Source organism: Amblyraja radiata, chromosome 16 (genome assembly GCF_010909765.2).
Source record: "Amblyraja radiata isolate CabotCenter1 chromosome 16, sAmbRad1.1.pri, whole genome shotgun sequence".
NCBI classification, from domain to species: domain Eukaryota; kingdom Metazoa; phylum Chordata; class Chondrichthyes; order Rajiformes; family Rajidae; genus Amblyraja; species Amblyraja radiata.
The window spans coordinates 1,240,383-1,254,314 of record NC_045971.1 but is presented as its reverse complement, the minus strand read 5'-3'; the positions used below and the strand labels follow the sequence as shown (position 1 = coordinate 1,254,314).

General features: G+C 42.4%; 1 protein-coding gene across 1 annotated transcript in view; it reads right to left on the bottom strand.

The window, feature by feature from the left end:
- Nucleotides 1–13,932, bottom strand: part of med1 (mediator complex subunit 1) — a 41,067-nt gene that overhangs the window by 13,618 nt on the left and 13,517 nt on the right. Inside the window, exons 6-12 of the mRNA XM_033034855.1 lie at nt 12,871–12,899; nt 8,508–8,579; nt 6,851–6,925; nt 6,299–6,372; nt 5,230–5,316; nt 3,344–3,455; nt 1,273–1,397 (exon numbers count right to left, since the gene is read on the bottom strand). Coding sequence (XP_032890746.1) covers nt 1,273–1,397; nt 3,344–3,455; nt 5,230–5,316; nt 6,299–6,372; nt 6,851–6,925; nt 8,508–8,579; nt 12,871–12,899 — 574 coding nt within the window. The remainder of the gene's footprint in view (nt 1–1,272; nt 1,398–3,343; nt 3,456–5,229; nt 5,317–6,298; nt 6,373–6,850; nt 6,926–8,507; nt 8,580–12,870; nt 12,900–13,932) is intronic.

Here is a 13,932-nt window from a genome sequence, read left to right as displayed (position 1 = left end):
CTTTGAACAGAGATTCCAAGCAAGTTCCCCCCTTTTTTAATTCACGCTACCCTGAAGAATGCATACTGAGGTCAATTAGAACATAGAACGGAACAGCACGAGAGCAGGCCATTCGGTCCATTATGCTGGACCTGAACATGATGCAAGACCAACTCTATCGGCACATAATCCATGTCCCTCCATATCCATATGCCTAGCCAGAATTCTCTTAAATGTCACTATTGTATCTGCCTCAGCCACAACCCCAGGCAGCACGCTGCAGGCACTCGCCACCTTGTGTGCAAAAAACATGCCTACACACATCTCATCTCATTGCCCCACTCACCTTAAAGCTAAGCCCCTAGTATTTGATTTTTCCATCCTGGAAAAAGGTTCTGACTGTCTACCCTATCTATGCCCCTCATCATGTGATGCACTTCTGTCATGTCTCCCTTGCACCCCCAGCTTTCTAGAGAACACAATCCGAGTCTGTCCAACCTCTTGCTGTAGCTAATACCCCCTAATCCAGGCACCATCCTGGTAAACATCCTCTGCACCTTTCCAAAGCCACCAGGTGCTTCCTGTAATGGGGCGACCAGAACTGCACGCAATACACAAATTACCGCCAAATTAAAGTCCTAAAAAGCTGCACGAGTTCCTGACTATTATGTTAAATTGTTCTAAAACCGAGATCAACTGACACAGCAAGGCCATAGAGAGAGCAGGGGGCTAACTGCAGGGTCTTCTGTCACTCGTGGTGTTTCCCACAAATGCAGTCTTGCATCCTCAGGGAACTGGTGCTTATAAGAACCTTTAGGCAACATGCTGGAACTTAGGACAACTTGAATACCTTCCCTCCCCCTGTCTTCTCCTCCTACTTTAAACACACCTGCAACAATTGTCTGGATATCTAATTATTTAGCTCAGTAATGAATTTCAATTGATAATGCTTTTCTCAGGCAGACGATGAGAATTTCATAATTCATCATAATTATGATGCTGCAGTTGCTCAATTGTTTTATTCATTCATCGTTCAGATATGAGTAGCACTGATAAAGGCAGCATTTATTGCTTATTCCTAATCACCCCTTGAATAATCCACCCAATTTTCATGAAAGCAGGCTTGGGTGATGCTGCCTCACCCGCTGAGTTTCTCCAGCATTTTATCTACCTGGGATTCTGGAGCACTGCATCATTTACTGGTTTAACAAGGGACCACTGAACACATCACCTTTGGTTCTTCTTTCATGTTAGTGGTGCCGCGTGTTAATTTTACTTTGGCAGCAAACTAACCTAAGAAGTTCTGAAGTTTCTGAATGCAAAAAGCTGACACAGGTATTGGCTGCGGAAACTTTAGGAAGAAGCAGGCTGGGAGGTCCACACTGTTGGCATTAGTCACAGAAGAGAAGGAAGGCGTGCTGGAAGAGAGATAAAGTTGGATTACTGTACAGGCACCAGTCAGCCAAGGCATCAAATTAGATGCACGCAGCAATTTTGAGCCTGTAATATTTAGTATTATCAAAAGTTGACTGAACCAATTAATAACACATTATAGAAAATACTACATCAAAGGCAAAATGTTAAAGCTAATATATTAATTACATGACATCCATAATTAATCAACCCAAATTCTTCCAACATAGCATCAATTTTGATTCAGTTGGCATCAATGCTGCCTCCTAAATCAGAAGATTGCAGGTTCATGCTTAATGTGGATATGAGTACACATTCTAGGTTTATGTGAGGGTACCCAGTGGTGGAGCACTTACTTTCAAATAAGAGTCAAAGTGAGACTACTTTGGTGGTTCAGATTGGTGCTATTGGACATTTGAAGGAAGTTAGCATTTAATTTTTTTTTGCTAACACAAGTAAGAATGTGTAAGAAAAAAGTGGAGATGCTGGTTTAAATTGAAGGTAGACACAAAATGCTGGAGTAACTCAGATGAGGCAGCATCTCTGGAGAGAAGGAATGGGCGACGTTTCAGGTCGAGACCCTTCTTCAGACTGAAGTCGCCCATTCCTTCTCTACAGAGATGCTGCCTCATCTGCTGAGTTACTCCAGCATTTGGTGTCTAACAAGAAATGTGTTGTTCCGTTTCGGGACATATGACATTAGAACACTCCTGCAACTTACTGAAATGTTTTAATATAATTTGCAAAAATAATATAATAAAAAGCCCAGAGATTTGGACGGAATAACTTTGTGCGAGATAGGAGTTTTAAAAGGGGATTTGAAGAGAGAGTGGTTTATATCTTTAGTCTGAAGAAGGGTCTCGACCCAAAACGTCACCTATTCCTTCACTCCATAGATGCTGCCTACCCGCTGAGTTTCTCCAGCATTTTTGTCTACCTGTCGTTTATATCTTGAACTTTCTGCTAGAGGAATGGTGGAATTTGATGCAACCATTAATTTTAAGACATTCAGACAGGCACCGAATAGGCAAGGCATAGAAAGAAAAGCTTTTCACTGTACCTCACTACATGTGATAATAACAATAAACTAAACTAAAAGGGTTTCAATTCAGAACGTCACCTATTCGTTTTCTCCAGAGATGCTGCTTGAAAGGACCCTTCATCAGATTGACTCTGCATTATTCTATTTTCTTCCGTTAACATGTGGGTTATAACTAGTGGGTTGGCCAAGGATCAGTGCTGAAATATTAACTGCTTACAGTCCTTAAGAAAGCTGATAGAATGCAACCTCTTCCTGAGGAGCAGCCATTACTCCATAAACGTAATGATAATTTGAATGAGTTTTGGCTAGGTGCCAATACTAAACCTGCAGAGACCAGATGGTTGGGCAGCTTACAACCTAGCAGTATGAATATTGATTTCTCTAACTTCAAGTATCCCTTGCATCCCCTCTCTCTCCGTCCCTCCCCCACCCGGCGGGTGCTCCACTGTTTCTTGATCTTCATTGCTTTTTGCATATCTTTTATTCATTTGTTCTATTTAACTTGCAAGCCTCTCGTTTCCCTCTCCCCTGACTCTCGATCAGAAGAAGGGTCTCGACCCGAAACGTCACCCATTCCTTTTCTCCAGAGACGCTGCCTGACCCGCTGAGTGACTACAGCTTTTTCTGTCTATTAGTCAAAAGCCAAAGTCAAGTCGGAGTCCAGGTGAAGCGAAAATCCCTCCTCCAGCACCAAGACTGGAATTTGAATTTGCATCCAAGGTATATTAACACAACCCATGTATATATGTCACATGGATGACGTGTATGTTCATTATCAGTCAGCTCTGGGACCATTGCCATTCACTAGGCAGCCAGCTGTGGGAGTATGTGGTTGAACAATAATTAGCATGTTTATTGAGAATGGTTTACGTTTCATCCGGTGGTCCCCAAGCACCAGTGTTTTCCTACCCTTTGTTGTCCGTGGGGTGGGAGCCAGTGATCAGGGGAGCTATCGGCAGCTTGCACATTGCCGTGGGGCCCTCAATCGTCACAAACACATTCATGCCCAAGGATCGCGGAACTGTATAGGGAGAATGAAAACAATGAGCCACACGAAACATCAACAGAATGAAAGGGAAAATAAACAGTGGTGTCAAATTCTGTTGGTAATACCCGTTACCAAAATAGAATTCGGCAAATTTGCAAATAATTCTGCATTTATAACATGAATGCATACACTTACACTTCCAATTATGAAGTAATTTATAAAATCCATCAATATCTATTTATCAAATGTGCATAAAAAGAGCTGTACTCATATTGTTTCCTGGAATCCATAATTCCATGTAATTTTATATTTTCAACTGGGTTGATATTCGAACTCAATCAGAATTGAATCTACATTCAACATGCTGGTTTGAGTATCTCAACAAATGGGATTGTGAGGCACTTTACAGTCAAAGTTAGTTTAGTTTAATTTAGAGATACTAGCGCGGAAACAGGCCCTTCGGCCCACCTACACTATCCTACACACTAGGGATAATTTACAATATTACCAAAGCCAATTAACCTACAAACCTGTACGTCTGTGGGATGTGGGAGGAAATTGGAGCACCTGGAGAAAACCCATGCGGTCACAGGGAGAACGTACAAATTCCGTTCGAGACAGCACCTGTGATTAGGGTCGAACCTGGGTCTGTGGCGCAGTAAGGCAGTAACTCTACCCCTGCACCACCTTGCCACCCCCAAAAGGACAGTGGGTTCTCAATATAGTTAGATAGAAGATAGAGTGGAAGATTTTCGAAGGCTGTTCACCGATGCTCAGTCAATTGTTCATTTTGCTTCAAAGCAAGGGTTAATGAGGTCAACCTACAATGAGTGAGATGGGGCAAAGGTAGAGGGCTAGGTGTTGTTAAATTAGGTTTGACTGACGTTAAAATGGGCTTGAGGCCAGAATCTTATCACAACACAGGTGGCTATTAGGCCCAGCAGACTCAGGGGAAAAAATCTCATCACTGCCATTCCCCTTCTTTATTTCCCTGCAAACCTCTCTCACATGCACATCAATTCCCCTTTGATTCTTTTCACCAGTCACCAATGCTGTGGAGCAATTTAACATCCCCAATTCTTTGGGATGTGGAAGGAAACCCACACAGTCAAGAGTGTGCAACCATCACACAAGCAGCACCAAGGTCAGACTCAAACCCGGGACCCTGGAGCTGCTTCCATGTAACGGATTCCAGGCTTTGAACGGGCTTCTCCTGATCCGTGTTTTTATGATACAAAATCGAGTTCCAATTGCAATGTAAATTGAGAGCTTTGTCCAAGCCAGCAAATAAAATACAGTTGATGGTTACATTAGACTGTATGGTTGTGAATTCTATTACAACAGCCCAAGCACACGATGCTATTCACAGCTGGTTTCTGCATGGATACAAGAGTGAGAAAATTCAAATCATGCACAATTCAAAATAGATAGTGCAAATCAGGCTTCATCTTTGGCAGCTGAATATTTTGATTCAAAATTAAATCATGATGGAAAAACATTTGTGCTGCAGCCTCACAAAAAAACAGAGGCTCCTTAATGTACATATGTATTAGAAATGGACGACGAATGGACTTCATCCAAAATTAACTTGGTGACCCATCTCCATCCATTTAACAATTACTGATTTTACTTTATAACAACATTTAAAAGACATTTGGACGGGTGCACAGACAGGAAGAGTTTAGAGGGATATGGGTCAAACGTGGGCAGATGGGGTAGCTTGGTCCGGCACGGTTAAGTTGGGCCGAATGGCCTGTTTCCGTGCTGTACGACTCTATGATTCATCTAAAATGATCCTAGGACCTACCGTTCTCATTCAGGTTCAGAGGAGCGCCATTTACATCTTCAAACACGTCGTACGGAGAGACATAGTACTTCAGGTTCATTAAGTGTCCTGTAAAATCAGGCAAGATATTAACTTCAACCTTTCAATAAACAAACTGCTTCAAGCATAAAAACTATTAGAATTACACCAGTCAGAAAGATGAAAGAGAACATTTTCATTTTGAGATGTTTCTTTCACCTGTTTTAGGGGGGGGGGGTTGAAACTTTCAGTGATTAAGTTAAAGTAAAGAATGGAGACTTGTACGCGATACTGCAGATATCGCAACACCATGCACCAGTTTCCAGGAGGAGTAAATAGAGGCAGAGTCTGTTGTCACCAGTGTCCTCCTGTGAGTTTGAATCTCGGCAAGATTTGTGGCTCTGTTAATAGTAGAAAAATTTCTCCAACAAAATGCAGCGAATGCTGTGATAGCAATGTGAAACAAATCCCATTCATAAATTTTATCCAGCAGTACCTCCAAAGGTGACTGGCAAAACTCCTTTCTAACAGATACAGTGGTGTTACCACCCTCTCCCCGTCTGAAGAAGGGGTGGGAGATTGCAACCTTCACGTGATCCACCCTGTTTCAACTAATGCAATCTACCCGATGTGCACAAACAAATAGAACAAGTTGACCCACAACTTTAGGCTGTGCACGCCATAGGCTAAAAGAAGTCTGAAGAAGGGTCACGACCCGAAACGTCACCCATTCCTTCTCTCCAGAGATGCTGCCTGTCCCGCTGACTTACTCCAGCATTTTGTGTCTCTCTTTTATCAGTGGTATTACTGGATTGATTAACATGCAGTAATGATGAGATTGAACTAAAATTTTAAATATTGCTAAATATCTTCACTGAGTATATCTCAGAATCAGAATCAGAATAGTACTTTATTTGCCAAGTATGTTTTGCAACATACGAGGAATTCTATGGTTCCAAAGTTACAAAAGCCCATGATTTTCCAGAGACTCGATACAAAAAGATGTCAGCACCGCTTACGTATGCAAGCCCCTTTGCCAGAAATAACATCAAATACTGAAACAAAGACATACCACCACTCCTCGGTGTAAGATAGCCAACATTTCCTTGGAGTATTGTATCAAGGTTACTTGCATTTGTTGCTAATCTGAAAAAAACAAGGAAATGACTTTATGATTGGATTAAAATAAACAATGTGGGAAAATTGTTTAGTTTTAGTTTTAGAGATACAGCATCGAAATAGGCCATTCGGCCCACCGAGTCAATGCCATTTTATCAATTTACAGAGGGCCACTAACCTACAAACCCGCACATCTTTGGAATATTTGCAGTATTTTCAGATTTGATTGGGCAGCATGCAAAACAAAGCTTTTCACTGTATCTTGATACACATGACAATAATAGACGTAAGCTGAAAACATCAGTCAGGAGTCTCCCTTTCCTGTCTGAAGGTTTCAGGATGTGAGTGTGTTCCAAGTCAAATTCACCTATGTTTCTCTCACCTGGTGAAAAGCAATTGCACTTACTTTGATTTACAGTGATCCATCACATATTAACTGACTATAGTTTTACACATTGTAAAGTAATCTGAAAAGTTACATCCAGCCAAAGAATATTATATTTACCTGAACATGTGTGCCATCTTTGAAAGATCAAGCTCGAGGGACTGCAGAGCCAGGTACATTTTAGTTTTCAGCTTACTGTTGGAGAAAATTGACAACAAATAGACCCTTGAATAACCACATTCCCAATATTCATGTTGGCACTCTTGCTTGAAAGTTTCCAGAGTCAGGACAATAGATATTTGTGGTGGGCGGATCCGAACGGAATGTGTATTGTTGCTCAGAAAAGCAGATTAATCTTTTTATTTGTTTATGTTCTCCCTTCTTCTGTACATAGTTTTTGTACTGCTCTTCTCTGCAGTTTTCCTTACATCGTGCTTGACTATTCCCATATGTTATACTGCATGTAGTGAAGCTGACCTTGTATTCCTGTGCGTGCTGCTTCAACAACTAATCTTAGATTCCGTGGGAATACACTTAGCTTAAGCTTCGTCTCAACTCAAACACTAGGTTATTTCTGAATTCTTCAAAACGCAAATCATATTCAAAAAGCTTTATTTCCACTACAATCTGCTCCCAACATAAATTGATCACCTAGGAAAAAAAACTTAATTGAAGGCCAGATGGATTACAATCATGGCTCAACCACACCGGTGTAAATACTGCGATTCTCATACCCAAAAAACCCCCCAAAATAACAAATTTCCATAACATTATATGATGTTAATGAAAATCCCACAGCAGAAGTCATTAGGACTGTTTGCCCTAGTAATTCCCATGCCATTTCATTTGTATGAGAAATGATGGGATTCTGTCTAGACTCAATATACACGCATACATAGGAAATGTGGCCATCTAAATGCAGCTAACAATACAAACAAAGGTGAGAGGAGGAAAGGAGTAAAGGGAAATAATTGAACATAACTGAAACATCAGGTTGGGATGTTCTGAAGGTACTTTATCCAGGTATGGATGGTTAAATATAGCACAAATTATTATTTGGAAGTCAAATACATTTTATTATGGGACTATTGTAATTTTAAATATATATACTTGCAATGTACTTTGAATGGAAGTGCAAAACAACTACATATTGCTCAGGATTTCAATGAGATTTATTCCTTGGATACCTCTTACATCACCAAGTTTACTGCTGAAGAAGTACTAAAAATATTTGGATGATACATAGAGCATAACAGCACAGGAACAGATCCTTCGGCCTGCAATGTCTATGCCAAACATGATGCCAAGATAATCTCATCTGCCTGCACGCAGTCCATTTCCTTCTGTTCCCCATGTACCTATCAAAAAGCTTCTTAACATACCAAGACCTTGTCATCTTCATCTTCTCAATTTAAACACATCAGGTTTCTAGGATGCAAATTACTTGGGACTGAAATGGTAATAAAACACGAAACCTACACAAGCCCCCACCCAACATTACACCCCAGAAGAAAGAATAAAGTCTTCTTGTAGCACACCTCAGAACTGTTCTCAGGGGTATGACAGCGACCTGATCCAATGGCATTCCTAGAGTGACGACATAACCCCCATGCATCACTGCTTGTCAACTCGATCATACTTGGAATATTTTAACCCAGATTTCAGCACTAAACTCACGCAACATGAGATTATGGTTTCACGTTGAAAGACTTGTGTGTCTGTAATTCTTTTGTAAATGAACCAAGATGCAAAATGAAATTATTATTTAGGTCCTTACTTGTCTCCGGGAAGTTTGTATAGGTTGACAAGGCCTTTAAGGTGTTTTGAGAACTCGAGAAAATTCTTCTCTCTGCAAAGAAACCAAGAATGCAATGCAAAGTCAAATAAAAGCATGAAAATAAAGGCCTTCAATCTGTAAAAGCATGCTCATAGTTTTTTCCAATTATTCTAGAATTGAACGATAGCAAGGAGTGATGGAATTAGGACTAAGTCATCAAAATTTAGTTTAGTTTATTATTATTATTAATATCATGCCGGGGAGATGGCTGCCCTGCCGGCAGTCTGTTCGTATTTCCATTCTCTTTGTTATTTTTTAGTGTGTTAAAAGTTTGTTTGAATGTTCTTCAGTTTGTTTGATGTGGGGGAGGGGTAGGGGATCGGGGGAAACTTTTTCAGGTTCCTACCTTCCCGGAGATGTGATTAATTTTCGGATCACATTCTCCGGGCTCTGGAGCTGGAGCCCCACTGCAGGGCACGGACTTAACATCGGAGCTGATCCCTTGCCTGGGATCGCTCCCAGCGCGGACCTTATCATCAAGAGCTCGCAGTCTTCGGGAGAGGCTAGTCGGGAGCTCCACCGCCGCAGAAGGTTCGAATAGCCCCGACGCGAGGTTCGATCGTCCAGCGCGGGGGAGTTAACATCCCCCCCAATGCGGGAGCGGATCGCCTCAACACGGAGGGCCCGAAATGCCTCCGGCTACGGGAGTCAAGATCGTCCCGTCAACGGGGGCTCGAGGCCCATGACCAAAGAAGAACTAAGGGAAAGGACTTGAACTTTATTTCGCCTTCCATCACAGTGAGGAATGTGTAGGAGTCACTGTGGTGGATGTTCATGTTAAAATGTGTTTTTGAGTGATCTGTTGCTTTTAATTGTATGACTAACCTGGCCAATGAAATTCCTCGTATGTTGCAAAACATACTTGATTCTGATTCCAATTCTTCTGATCATGCGTACAGTGTAAAGCTTGTTTGTGTGCTTTGCCTGAGCTGATCCAGTCAATGTACAAATTAGGAAGGTCGAGGCCACAGTGTGGAAGAGAAAATAATTCAGATGGTGAGCCTTCTCTAGCAGCTGAGGATCCAACTAAGGGGTCTATTAGACATGGCACTAGCTGGCTTCACCATAACAGCCACAGATGTCGATGGTCCTTTGGGGAAAAAGGAAGTGCAGCCACCTTCCAGACTGCTTGGGCAGTATCTCCAATACAAAAAAATAGAACAGTGTAGTACAGGAAAAATACCTTCCATGCACTATACCTGTGCCGCACAATACAAAGTCAAACCTGCACGTGATCTATATCATGCCTCCATTCCCTGTATATCCCTGTGCCTATCTTAAAGCCTCTTAACGGCCTTATCGTTTCTGCCTTCACCACATCATCTGGCAGCACATTCCAGGCATCTGCCATTGTATAACAAAAAGACTTGCCCCGCACATAGAAACATAGAAACATAGAAAGTAGGTGCGAGAGTAGACCACCAGGTCCGTTGAGCCTGCACCGCCATTCGCTCATGGCTGAACACTAAACAGACACACTTACCCACAAACAGTAGACACAAGACACAGAACACAAGACACTACCCTCCCCTTTATACCGCTATCACCCCTCTCCACCCCAAGAACCGCGTGATCTCCTGGGGGAGGCAAAAAAACGGATAAAAACCCAGGTCCAATTCGGGAAAAAAATCCGGGAAATTCCTCTCCGACCCCAATCCAGGCGATCGACACTTGTCCAGGAGATCACTCAGGTCTTACTATACTAACCATACCTAGGTCCATATCCCTGCCCTCTCCCCGTAGCCCCTTATCCCCTTGGCAGCTAAAAAACCATCTATTTTAGACTTAAATATATTTAACGTTTCTGCTTCCACTGCTCCCTGGGGCAGTGAATTCCATAAATTAACCACCCTCTGGGTGAAGAAGTTCTTCCTCATCTCAGTTTTAAAAGAGCCCCCCCTTATTCTGCAACTATGTCCCCTAGTTCTAGTTTCCCCGATCATTGGGAACATCCTCGGTGCATCCACCCGATCAAGGCCCCTCACGATCTTATATGTTTCAATGAGATCGCCTCTCATTCTTCTAAACTCCAAAGAGTAGAGTTCCAGCCTACTTAACCTTTCCTCATATGTCAATCCCCTCATTGCAGGAATTAATCTTGTAAACCTTCGCTGCACTGCCTCCAGGGCTAGTACATCCTTTCTTAAGTATGGACCCCAGAACTGTACACAGTATTCCAAATGTGGTCTCACTAATACTGTGTACAGCTGCAGCAAGACCTCCGTGTTTTTATACTCAATCCCCCTAGCAATAAAGGCCAAAACTCCATTGGCCTTCCTGATTGCTTGCTGCACCCGCATACTAACTTTTAGTGATTCATGTACTACTACCCCTAGATCCCTTTGCGTTGCATTACAACGCAGCTCCTCCTCATTTAGAAAATAACTTGCCCTATCATTTTTTTTCTAGTTTAAACTCTGCCCCTCTCATCTTAAGGCTATACCCTCTAATCTTTGGAGTCCAGAGTCGAGAGTAGAAACAAGGAACTAATAATGCTGGTTTACTCAAAGAAAATACACACAGTTAAAGGGCTTTCTCACGGTGCGACCTGACGCAAGACTTAACAAGAGTTTAACATCGTGGGAACCTCCTGCGATAACAGTACGGCATTCGTGGACCACCGAGGACCTCCGTGGCGCTAACGGCAGGTAGTCGTGTAACTTTGTACGGTCGGGAGAAAATTCAAACATTTTTGAATTTCTCCAAGAGTGACTTGAGCACTTTTTGGTGAGCGTTGCAACATTGTATGAACGCAGATGCCAGTGCGATATCCGTGCGATATCCGTAATGACTCTTGCGGGTACCGTGGGAACTCCTGCGAACGGTAAACCCGGAAGCTTGACAGAGGGGACATAAGGTGAGTAAAAAAGGTGGTCTCAATATCGCCAATGGACCATGTGTCCATCGAGGACGTCCCACCTAATTGTCATTGTTTGAGAATCTTTTTCACAGTAAGACTTGCAGAGATGCCTCTCAGAAAAGCGTCAAGAAAGTCAGAAAGTTTTTAGCCATGCAGGTAAATGAGGAGGAGACTCAGCAAGAGAGACAGGTGGAGAGGCAAGAGGAGATGCCAGAGATACCACTGCCTGTGGGCTCCTTGGAGCAGGGAGAGGGTGATCAAGGTGGATTTGAGATTGCCTCCCCAGTAGCTGTTGCCTCCCCAATAGCCTCAGCAGTCGATAAGAAAGTTGTAAGATAGACTTTTATAAGAATCGCCTGACGCCAAGTAGCGGAGGGTGATTGCTATGTGCAACCCTGGTTCCAGTGCCTTTCTCATTACAGTGTCAGTCTTCTTCAGCAGAGGTCCCAAATTATTGTTTAACTCATTAAAGAGCTCGGGTGAAATTCTGACAAAGTTTTTGAATGCACTTTTATCCTCTTCGCACAGCACATTAAGCAGTTGCTCATATTGTCCAAATTGAGGTCTCCGTTGAAACATGGGCTTAACCCAGTGAGACTTCCTCTTAATTCTCTTTTTAATTAATCTCACCCTTCTGCCTTCACGCAAGCGTTTTCGATGCACATGTTGCGCTAATGCATACAGCACGTCAATGAAAATAACAACCAGCCTGTACTCGAACCAACTTTGTATAGGCATGTCTGCAAATGAGCCAATTCTACGAACGGAGGATATTTATATAGTGTGTGAAAAAAAGTGACATCATTTGTGCCACGTGATTAACTACACTACAGTCCACGATGTTCATTCACGATTAACGGGAAAGATCGGGAGACGGACAAGTCACTCGCACAAATGACAGAATTGCCGAGTACCGTGGGAACTCTTTATCTACCCCCCGTTATATCGTACGGAACTCGTGCTGGACCACGACCACTTCACTCTGGTGACATCTTGCGTCAGGTCGCACCGTGAGAACCGGCCATGAGGGTCCCAATCCGAAACATCAGCTTTACATGTTATCCAGAGATGCTGCCTGACCCACTTTGTGGATTCAGCACTTTGTGTCACTTTGTGTCTTTTGTTTTGGTCAAGTAAAGAGTGTTGAATTGCCAAATGCACGAGGAACGCAACAACTAAATTATTTCTTGTTGCAGCTTCATGAAGCTGAGAAACTAATCACAAAATCATATCACAGAAGCAGGAAAGAAACGCTCTCTTCTCATTACCTAATCTGATTTTTTTAAAGCAGAAATTGCATTTCTTGAGTCAACCTCTCACTAATTAACAACTAGTTTCATGCAGTTAACACCAAACTGGCTTCCACCTCACATCAAAACACTTTAAATTACTCTCAAGGTGTGACTGCTATATTTGTTTGGTGCCGTGTTAAAAATGACATACCTCAGATACTGCACCAGCTCCTGACAGCTCTGTGGGGAAAAAGAACATGAATGGTTTACGTATTTAGACATTTGAAAGTTTAACTGTAATATTACTTCAACTTTCTTTCTTTAAAACAGTGCTCGACAAACCACATTCAAATACAGGACTTTGCCGTTAATAATCTATAGTTGTAGTACCAAAGAAAGTTCTTAGATTTGAAAGACTATTTGAGATGCAGTTATGCACTGCCAATCTTCTTGCTTCCAGGCACTGTTCAGAACAGCTGAAAGGGTTATTGCAGTTTTTAGACACAAAAGTCTGAAGAGAGGTCTCGACCCGAAATGTCACCCATTCCTTCTCTCCAGAGATGCTGCCTGTCCCGCTGAGTTACTCCAGCATTTTGTTTCCGTCTTTGCTGTAAACCAGCATCTGCAGTTCCTTCCTACACATTGCACTGTTGGTGTTGTCCAATGCCGAGGTAAACAAATCCATGGAACATAGTGAAGGATAGGTTACGGCTCTGGCTGTCCACCAGACAGCATAGAAACAGACCCATTGGCCGACAACATCTGCACTGATTGTTACACTGTACTAATCTTAATTTCCTGCATTAGGTCTTTAGTTTCCTATGTCTTGCCATTTCGCGTGCTTGTCTACATGTTTCCTTAAATGGTGCAAGTGTCACGTGTACCGAGGAACAGTGAAATTCTTTCTGCTTCTGTCTCCACCACCTCCTCAGGAAGCCCATTCCAGATTCCAACCATTGTGGAAAAAAATTCCCCCTCAGATCCCCTCTAAACCTTGTACCTCTCACCGTAAACCCGTCATCTTGTTTTAGACACCTACATTGAAGAATCTTACTATCTACCTTATCTATCTCCCTCATAATTCCACATAGCTCTGTCAAGTCTCCCCTGGGAAAACAAACCCAGCCTGTCCAGTACCTCCTTATAACTGAAATTCTCCAATCCAAGCAACATATTCTAAAAATTCTGCAATGAAAACTAATTTCCATTTCTGGTAGCGCATCCTATGTTGTACCAATCAACCATCTCACCTCTCCATTCTTAGACTGATACC